At 47.9% G+C, this 10,582-nt stretch overlaps 1 protein-coding gene across 2 annotated transcripts in view; it reads right to left on the bottom strand.

The window, feature by feature from the left end:
• Positions 1-1,136: 1,136 nt before the first annotated feature.
• The window catches only part of DAGLB (diacylglycerol lipase beta), a 30,163-nt gene continuing 20,717 nt past the window's right edge, over positions 1,137-10,582 (bottom strand). For both annotated transcript variants that reach the window (XM_044233811.1, XM_044233812.1), the window contains 4 exons: positions 3,405-3,473; positions 3,249-3,321; positions 2,072-2,322; positions 1,137-1,958 (listed from right to left, as the gene is read on the bottom strand). In XM_044233811.1, coding sequence (XP_044089746.1) covers positions 1,763-1,958; positions 2,072-2,322; positions 3,249-3,321; positions 3,405-3,473 — 589 coding nt within the window. In that variant the 3' untranslated portion in view covers positions 1,137-1,762. The remainder of the gene's footprint in view (positions 1,959-2,071; positions 2,323-3,248; positions 3,322-3,404; positions 3,474-10,582) is intronic.

The following is a 10,582-nucleotide window of genomic DNA, read 5'->3' as shown; positions in this document are numbered from 1 at the left end:
TGCTGCCATAGCTCTGTGCCACCCACAAGCTCTGCACTTCCACCTGTCATGCTTCTAATTCCCAGGCATTCTTGATTCTCCACTTTCCAGTCTCGGCATCAGTTTTGTGGTTGCGACACTTTCTCTGTTCCCAAGCTCTAAATCTAAGTAGTCTGTTCCAGTCCCATGTTCCAAGTGTGCCTGCCAGGCCTTGGCCAGAGTCTGCAGAAGCAGAATGCAGGGGCGCCTGGGGGTACAGGTGGTTAAGGGTCTGACTCTTGGTTTCGGCTCACGTCACGATCTCAGGATCCTAGGAGTGAGGCCCTGAGTCAGGTTCCACGCTCAGCATGGTCTGCTTGGGATTCTCTCTCCCTCCACCCCTCCTCATCATGCTCGCTCTAAAATAAGTACATCTTAAGAAAGGGGAGGCAGACTGGAAACTGGGCACCGCAGGTGGTGGCAAGGCGTGTCCAAGATCTTTGAGCTTTCTGCCACTAGGAACGTACAGGAATTGTGTTTAGAAATGAAACTTGTAGCAGCTGAACACTGTCGCATTTCAATCAGTTTTTTAAAAAATGGCCTTTGCAGGTACTCAGAGACTAAGGTGGTATTGGTGTGAGGGCTGAGAGGCCCTGAGGGAGGGGTCTCCAGAGGTCAGGTTGCCCTGGACAATCTTCAGGGTCATCTGGCATCTTCTCCAAGTGTGAGAAGCTGAGGCGCGTCATCCCCTTGACTCCCACTGCCCTGCTCTCCGGGCCCCTCTCCCAGAGCAGACCACGGGCCAGACTTCCGGATTCCCTGCTGCGCTTCGGGGGGGGAAGGCAGAGTTGTAAGCCAGGGTAGCTGGGCCCTTCCTCCACCTGGGAGTCTGTTTACCTCTAGTCAACCCACGTTCCTTTTCTTCTTTCCCCATCCGTACGGATTTTTGCTTTTTAAGGAGATCGATTTAGTGTCATTTTCTGGCACTTCGGTAGGGTTAAATCAGACGCCTGTGTGATCTTCACCCTTTAGCCCAGAGCTCCAAGAAAGCTTAAGGCTTCATTTTTGTTGTTTACAGTAGACAAAACTTTTAAAACAGGATTGCTATACAACCAGCCAATAAAACAGACCTCCTTGGAAACATCCAGTGGATGAGTACATCACTGTCCAGACACGAATGACACATGTAAGTGCTTTATTAACTCCCTCTGAATCCACTGGCTGACCTCCAAAAGCCAGTATATCATGTGCAAATGAAGCAGTCAGCTTGATGTGGAGACTGGCGCGCTCAGGGGCAGGGGTCCCAATTCCCAGCCCGACCTCGGGGCCACCCGGGAAAAAGCCTGTGTGCGCCCTGACAATGGAGTACACGAGTGTGTGCAGCCAGGAAAATCCCGTCTGCAACGTAAACTGCACATCTCTATCCCTGGTTCAGACTCCCCTCAACAGTGCTAAGACTCTGAAGACCCCGTCAGTGAAAAGGTGGCAGCAGAGGTGGGAACGCATCTGAACCTGGTCTTGGATTCCCACCCTTTCCTGGGACAGTTCTCAGATCACTAAGGAAACACCCTGGAGGTTCCCGAAGCTTCCCGTGTGAGTCCCATCCTCTCCGTGCTCTCCTGACAACCGGCTCTGCTAATACTGGGATCAGAACGACTTCCCAAATGAGCCCGTGGTTCAGAGGACCATCCAGTTCCTACCAGTGGACATCCGAGGTTCCGGCATCATGGGAATCTCTCTGATTTTGTCGGTCAAGAACAGAAGCGGGAGCCGGTCGTCCTTCAGCAGCTTGCGTGAGCCCCGGTTACACCACATCCACGTTCGAGCCGCCTCCAGCGGGGCAGAAAGCGTAGCCGGCCCGGCCCGACACCACGCTGTCCAAGGCTTTCATCAGGATGTCCGGCATGTGGTCTGTCAGCATCTTGGGGCCGATGAGTATTTTGCTGAACTGTGATTCGTGGGACCACCTCGCGCTGTACCGAGCAGCAGAACGGCAAAACCTGGGAAAGACAGAGGTGAACGAGCCGAGCGGCCCTTTAGGCTGAAACCTGTGCGTTTACGATCTGCGTGGACCGAGCCCCGGCAGCTCCGTGCCCGCGCTGCCCGCACTCACCTCCCTGCAGTGCCTTCTTCCTCCAGGTGGATGATTCTGCCGGGAGGGTAGAGAGGGGGGTACTTGGTGGGGGACTCCAAGGGGGAGTCACTGGAGAAGCTGTAGGTCGGGGACCCGTGCGACAGGAGGCTCTGCTCCCCCAGAAGCGGCTGCGTCAGGTCTCCCTGGGTGCCCCCGTCCAGCTCCGTGGGAAAGTTCTCCGGGCTTCCTCCGAACAGCTCATACCAGCACCCGTGCAGCAGGATCTGGTACTGGCGGACAGACCCGAGAAGGCAGCCTGCTGGTCACTCGGACCTCAGCCCCTGAACCTCGTGCTGGGGGACAATGACCCTCAGAGCTCAGACCGGCCATTTCTCTAAATCCTGGATCTTGCGGGCGGGAATGTCAGGGGCCTCAACTCCCTGGGCCGTGAAACCACATCAAACAGGAAGCAGAACGGAGAAACCAAACCCTGCTGACTCTGAGGAAAATCATCCTCATTCTTCTCAGACAGTCCTGCCAACCAGCTTTACTCTTTACCTTAATGACACTCATTAATTTTTTTTTAGACCTCTGAGCGGGGAGCAGTTGGTAAGGAGAAGCTTATTTTAAATAAATTTTTTTGAGGAGCAACAACCAAAAATGTCAGAAAACCGGTTGAAAAGTGAAAATCCCTTCTAAAAACTTCATACCCACTGCCTTAGGGGATCTGTCCTCGCAGAATCATTTCTAAACCTGCCCTTTAAAAAACCTTTCACTACGCCGTGGCTGTCTTTCTCTGGTGGTAAACACAACCTCCGGCCACCGCTGTTAACGACCGCGGCAGTCCCCGGTATACCTGCACTTGGACTTCTTAAGCTCTGTTTGGCAGATCTGTTTTCTTAGCGTTGGGACCAAAAGCATCAAAATACTGTTGGTCACAAGACAGGCCAACAAAGTACAACAGACAGCAAGTCCCCTTGCTAGGACAGGGAAGGTTCTACTGGAGGCTTCTCACTGTGGCATCCCGTGACCGACCGAGCGCGTGCCGCCTTCGGCATCGCCTGTGGGACGCCAGGCCCAAGTCCGCACGGAGGGCAAAGTGCTCCAGGCAACAGCATCCCAGGCCCTGGTCGAAGAGGCTCGGGAGCTGGAAGCACCTCCCTGTGGCCCGCCCAGCCTCAGCCCCCCGCAGATGCGCTCCCAGGCCCCCACTTACCTTGGGCTTGTTGCAGTGTGCGATCACTCGCAAAATTCTCTTCTTCAGGTCTTCCAGGTTAGTCACACTTAACCTGTTCGGCAAAAGACCAGATGGAGGCTCAGTACTCGGTGTCTCGGCCGCCCCGAGCCCAGACGAAGCATCCAGCGGACTCACCGGGGAATGACATCCTTGCCGAGGACGAGTGACACGATGAAGGTCTTAGAGTATTCGTAAAGGGATTTGCTGGAATTTCAGAAAAATAGAAATTAGGGAGGTTTCAGGATTATACTGCCCACAAAGAACTCCAAAGAGAAATCAAATTACTCTGCCAGGTCAGTGAGGAAAGTTTCCAGAGAATAAAGCTGTTCTCTTCCCTTTAAAAGGGATGAGAAGTAAAGCAGACATACTCTGATCAGAGCAACTTATCTGCCAGATTCTAGGAAAGCCACAACCTCCACAGGCCGATCAAGACAGCAGATCACGCCTGTGCTCCTGTCCTGTGACCCAACAGCCCCGCTCGGGGGACTCCAGAGACGCGCTGGGCCGGCGGTAGAAAGAGGCAAAAGGCTCTTCACCGCAGCTGTCGCTGCTCGCCACAGCAGAGGCTGGGAACGCGAAGGGCTGTTTGTGGAGAACAGTTCGGGGCACAAACCATGGCCCGCCCGCAGAGCACCGAGTCCTTCACGGCTGCCCTCTGCCCTGTGGGGCGACCTCGGGATGTGTGGCCAAGTCAGAAGAGCCCGACACACAGAGTGTCAGGCGGACGCTGCCTTTACCCAGGAGGCGGAGGGATGCAAAGGTACAAACACTTGCTCTCACATAGAACTAAGTGAGGATAATGGAAAGCTTAGTCAAAACCCAATACCTACTTGAGGGAAGGACAGAGAAAGGGAGATTACTACTTCTTTTCTTTTTTTTTTTTTTTTTAAAGATTTATTTGTCAGAGAGAGGGAGAGAGAGTGAGCACAGGCAGACAGAATGGCAGGCAAAGGCAGAGGGAGAAGCAGGCTCCCTGCCGAGCAAGGAGCCCGATGTGGGACTCGATCCCAGGACGCTGGGATCATGGCCTGAGCCGAAGGCGGCCGCTTAGCCATCTGAGCCACCCAGGGGCCCCGAGAAAGGGAGATTTCTGAGTGTACCTTGTTTATAGAGTTGCCTGTGGAACCATGTCATTGTTTTATAGAACCGTAAAAATGAAAACAAAAGCAATTCCTAAAATCAAAAGCCAAATGAAACAAACAAGCCCAACAGTGCTACTACCAGAAGAATTACATCAAGTGACGGCAGCAACAGAAACGTGGCTGCACGTCCCTAGCGGGGCTATCACATGAGAACTAAAGCAGCTGCAAACAGACCCCGCACTGCCTGCAGCAGTCATCCTGAAACTGGCCCCCGGCCGTGCACACGTGTGCACACGCGTGGCTGGGTGGGCAGATTAAACACCAAGTATGTAATCACGTAATTTCAGTAAAAACCCTGATCTTTAAGTTGAAAGTGTCAACGTGAACTAAAGACACATTTTCTCTTTGAAGTAACGACTGTTTCCGACCTCAACCCGTAGGAAAGGCCTAGAAACCGTGACCTGCCTGGTGCGGAGGAGACACCTGGTGTCTGGCTTATAGTCTCTAAATGCCATTTCCCACTCGGAACAGCCAACACCGTGTGGAGAAATGGTGGAGCCCGCGTACCGGCACAGCCAACCGTCAGACCCCCAGCCTCGTGTCCGGGTGAGAAGCCTAGTCGGAAGGGATTCCCGCGGGCCAAAGACAAGACAGTGTGAACACGAAAGCGAAACTGCAAGGGACTGAGACAGTTGAAAACAATTCCTGTCCGCCTCTGGAGGCTGCTGGAACACCAATCCACTACTCAGAACGCGGCTAAAGAAAGGGAAAGACTCACGCATTCATGTGTCTCCAGCTTACGCAGTGAGAAATAACAGACCAGAGTGACCGACTTCTTGGGAAGAAAAGTACTTGCTGACCTTCAGCTACTGAATGCAGAAAGAATGACAGACTATCAGCATTTTGCAGCCTCTACTAGAACACGTATCTTTCAATTAGGACTGCCGACGTCACAGAGCCCAGCAGACGTGCCTCCCTCCACGGTGCGGCAGGAACCACACACCATGGCCACCACATACTGTTGTCAAAAAATTGACCCTGAGGGGCGCCTGGGTGGCGGGTTGTTAAGCATCTGCCTCCGGCTCTGGTCATAATCCCAGGGTCCTGGGATCGAGCCCTGCATCAGGCTCCCTGCTTGGTGGGAAGCCTGCTTCTCCCTCTCCCACTCCCCCTGCTTGTGTTCCCTCTCTCGCGGTCTCTCTGTCAGAGAAATAAAATCTTAAAAAAACAAACCAACCCTGAATCGATCAAATCCCTAGACATGATTACCATTTTCTAGGACATCAGCCAGCAGGACAGAGGAACATGTTAAATGACATAGTGACTATCCAAGAGAAATCCAGAATGTGGATTTTCCAGAACTAACCTGGTTTCAGAAATAAAGAGGGAACTGAACTATCTATACATTAGAGGAGAATTACAGAACTTCCATATCTATGGATCCCCTGTACACATGCCATTAAATTTGATTTAAAAACAAAAATACAGTTCCAAGACAAATGCACTGTATCCAATCCGAGAACCCTGTTTGGAATTTAAAGAAATCTACTGTAAAACATAAGATATTTGGGAAAACATACTGGAATCAAATTTTAAGTGCTCTATGCTTTACACACATATTAGGACAGCTACAGATGAAATGACAGGTCTCATTTGCTTCAAAGCACTCCAGCCATGGGGATCTACGGGGGGTGTACGGTGGGGTACATGAAGATTGGTCAAGTTAACAAAATGACTGAAGCTGATGAAATGGTGGCTTATTATACTATTCTCTTTACTTCGGTTCGAATTTTTAATTTTTGTATAGGAAGATTCCATCATAAGGTAACAGTTTTAACATCATCATAAGCACTGAAGAATCTAATAACTAGTTAACTAGTAAACTAGTAGTTTAGTAAGCTAGTAGTAGTAAACTAGTAGTTACTAGTTAACTAGTAAACACATCTCAAGAACTATCCAAATTGTAGCACGAAAAGCAGACCTAGAGGTATGAATGAGAGGTTGGAGATGCAAAATGAGAGCAAGGGGGCCCAATGCTGATGGGAGGCTCTGAAAGTGGGAAGGCAGAGGCAGTCCCGTGGGACAAGGCCCTCAGATCTGAGAATCTGAAGCTTGCTTGAGCAAGATATACTGACACTGAAGATCATACACTTACGAATGAAGCAAGTATCCTCGTAACCTGGATGCATCTTAGTGAGTAAAAGAAAATGCAACACGATCCTGCATATCGTAGGATTCCATGTATAGGACATTCTGAGAAAGGCAAAACTAGAGTGACAGAAAAGGTCCTTGTGCACTTGGGGATGGGTGGAAGGGACCAGCTGCAAAGGGACACAGGACATCTTTTTTTTTTTTAAATTAATCAGTTTGTCAGAGAGCGAGCGAGCACAAGCAGGCAGAGAAGCAGGCTCTTTGCTGAGCAAGGAGTCCGATGTGGGACTCGATCCCAGGACCCTGGGATCATGACCCAAGCCAATGCAGCAGCTTAACCAACTGAGCCACCCAGGTGTCTCTTGACAGAGGACATCTTAATGGTGATCCTATCAGCCCCAAAAGGCCAAAAGACAAAGCTGTGATACATGAAATTAGTTTACACAGTAATAAATAAATAAATAATCAATCAATCACTGTGGATGAGTTATAGTAAGCAAGTCTAACAAGACTATTGGATATAATATACTGGATATAGATCAAAACACAAATTTCTATGAGATTGATCTATGTCAGCAAAAGATGTGTAAGACTGGAGAAAATCATAAAACTTAAGTGAAAAGATACTAAAAGAGGCCCTGAATATCTGAAAACTGATTTCATGTTCAAAGGTGGGAAAACTCAGCATCTGTCAGTTACCTCCAAACTGAACTAGAAAATAAAGGCAGCTGAAAGAATTCTAATCTGTTTATGGAACTTGCAAAATGGATTCTAAAATTGGCATGGAGGTGTCAAGAGCTAAGAGCCAACATGGTCTTTCAAAAGTAAAAGGCACAGGGATTTGCACTACTAGATGCCAATACTTCGCGTTAGCAATAGGGGAAGGGCTAAGATAATGCGCGGTGTTGGGTGGGGGGGATGAAACCGGATCCCTGCCTCACACCACACAAAAACACAATTAAAAGGATTACAGACCTACATGAAATTGAAAGGGCAGACTAAAAGCTGTTAGCATAAAGGAAACAAGCTCCATATCCTTAGAATATAGAAAGGTTTTTGTTTGTTTTAAAGTCAGCACAAGCAGGGGAAGCAGCAGGCTCCCCAGTGAACAGGAAGGCTGGTGCAGGGCTCAGTCCCAGGACCCTGGGATCAGACCTGAGCTGAAGGCTGACGCTCAACCGACTGAGCCTCCCAGGTGCTGCATAGAAAGATTTCTTAAATAAGAAACAAAAATCCAAAAATCATAAATGAGAAGACTGACAAATTAGTGTGAAAATTAAGAAATGGTGACCTGAAGACAGGACTCAAGGAAAATACAAAACGCATCAAGGAATGGGAGAGCATATTTGTGACACATCCTTAGAGCCACAAAAGAACCGATTACAGAACACACGTGTTCAGAAACCAGTGACTGAACAGAAAAATGGCCAAAAAGAACAAAAGCGGAAATACAGCCAATAATACGTGGAAAGAGGCCCGACTTCATTAGCAATCACGGACATGCAAACTAAACCACGATGAAACATCACCACACACCAGGTGGACCAGCAAAAATCTCTTACATCTGAGATTAACTGTTGGTGAGGACGTGGAGCGTGGTGGACTCGCATACACTGTGGGCGAGCATACACTCGCGCAGCCGCTCTGGAGAAGGAACACCGGCCTCACACACGAAGGGGGCAGCACGTGCACACGCCGTGATCTACACCCGGAGAGGGTCCACACAACCGCTGTGATCGCCAGTGACACAGACCGTTTGTGATCGATACAGGACGGAATATAACCAGAACGGACAGAACCACATCCTACAGGCATCGAACAGAATGTGGACGAAAAAAGGGAAGTCACAAAATAACAATTAAGTACTATCCTAGCTCTAGAAACTTCAAAAAAATAGAAATAAAATTTCAAAACCATACCAATCCAAACTATTCTGTGGAGACCTGCATATAGGTGGTATAAGTACTTTTTAAAGCAGAGGAACTTGCACACTGATCAGGACGGTGACGATCCGTGGCCAGGAGAGGACGCGTGGGGAGTTTCGCAGGCACTGACTACTCTCTCTCCACGTGGGTACAGAGCTGTGTGTGTATTTTCAAACGAGCCTCACTGAGGTATACGCGGCAAAACCTGCCACTCTAAGTGGACGATGGGTTCTGACAAAGGCACAGAACTCCCAGCACCACCCCCAAGAAGAAGGGCATTTCCATCACCCCCAGGAAGCTCCCTGTGTCCCGTGTCCATCAATCCCACTCCAAGCCCAGACAGCCCCTGGTATGCTTTGTCATCATATGCCTCTGGCTTTTCTGGAAGGACATATAAACGGAATCGTACAATAGGTCTTTTATGCAGGGCTTTTTTCAGACAGCAAAATGCATCCAAGCTGTATGGATGTTTGCTGGTTATTCTCAAAAATACGTTCTATGTTAATTGTTCCACAATTTATAAATTCAGTTATTTTTTTAAGAGTTACTGTCTTTTCACATGTACAAGTATGTATTTTAATATAAAAAGAACTTAGGGGGACCTGGGGGGCTCTGTTAAGTGTCTGCCTTTAGCTTAGGTCATGATCCTGGGGTACTAGGATTAAGCCCCACATAGGACTCCCAGCTTAGTGGGGAGTCTGCTTCCCCCTCCCCATGCCATACTGTCTCTTGAGCACATGCGCGCTAACAAATAAATCTTAAAAAAAAAAAAATCTTAAAATTTTAAAGGTACACCAGTATTTATATATAACTGACTTGTGATAATAAGAAAAATGAATGTAAATATCCATCCGTAGACTAAAAATGCCAATCAGATGATAGAATACTAATAAGCAACTCTATAAAAACACGTTCTCAAACATATTTAAGGATATAATGTATACAGACCATTATGTTCATTTATAAAACACACACATGGGGGCGCCTGGGTGGCTCAGTCATGGAGCGCCTGCCTCCGGCTCAGGTCGTGATCCCAGGGTCCTAGGATGGAGCCCCACATCGGGCTCCCTGCTCAGTGGGAAGGAAGCCTGCGTCTCCCTCTCCAACTCCCCCTGCTTGTGTTCCCTCTCTCGCTGTGTCTCTCTCTGTCAAATAAAATCTTAAACACACACACACACACGCGCAGCAGGAAGTAAAAAAACCTAAATAGTTACACTGGTGAATTCCAGGTAGAAGAGTTTCGCTCTTAACACTTTTCTATATTTTCCAAAATTTGTATGATGGATATGAATTTCTTTTCTCCTCCTTCTTTTCCTTTTTTAATTATAGCACAAAGTTCTTTTATAATCAGGGCAAAAGATTATATAGGATTAAGTATGTTGAGTAGGAAAAAAAAATGTACCTTTCAAACTTAAAAAAAAATCAGTAAACAAATTCAGTAAATTTGTGTAGGGCACAACTCAAGAGACATAACTTGCAGGTTCAGTTTCAGACTGCTGCAGTCAAGCAAATATCGCGGCACAGCGGGGAAATTGAACTGTTTGCTTTCCCAGTGTGTATAAGGTATGTTTACAACACAAGGCCTGCCGTCCACTAAGTGTGCAGTAACGTGTCTAAAAAGCCAATGTACAGCTTTCAGCAAGTCATGATCACGGATCCCAGATCAATATAATAAAATACGAAATAATGAAAAAATTTAAAATGTTGCCAAGAACTATTAAATGTGACAGAGACAAAAAGTGAGCAAATACTGTTGGAAAAATGGCCCCGAGAGACTTGCTTTTAAGGCAGAGATGCCACAAATCTTCAATTTACTTAAAAAGAAAGAAAGAAAGAAAGGATTACCTGCAAAACACAATAAAACAAGGTATGCCTGTGCAGAAATCTGTTCCTTTTATAAACTAATAATGAGCTATCAGAAAGAAAAATAAAGCAATCCCACTTACAACTGCCCTGAAAAAATACGATGGTAGAAATCTAACCAAGGAGGTAGAGACCTGTACCCTGTGAACAGGAAACCATGATGAAAGAAACGGAAGACACAGATGAACGGGAAGATGTTCTGCGCTCACGGGTCGGCAGAATGGATACCTTCCCAGTGTCCACAACAGCCAGAGCCACCTGGAGTCCGTGCAAACCCTATCAAACTTCCAAT

This window comes from Neovison vison, chromosome 14 (genome assembly GCF_020171115.1).
Source record: "Neovison vison isolate M4711 chromosome 14, ASM_NN_V1, whole genome shotgun sequence".
Lineage (NCBI taxonomy): Eukaryota > Metazoa > Chordata > Mammalia > Carnivora > Mustelidae > Neogale > Neogale vison.
The sequence above is the reverse complement of the archived record's forward strand: the minus strand, read 5'-3'. Positions and strand labels throughout refer to the sequence as shown.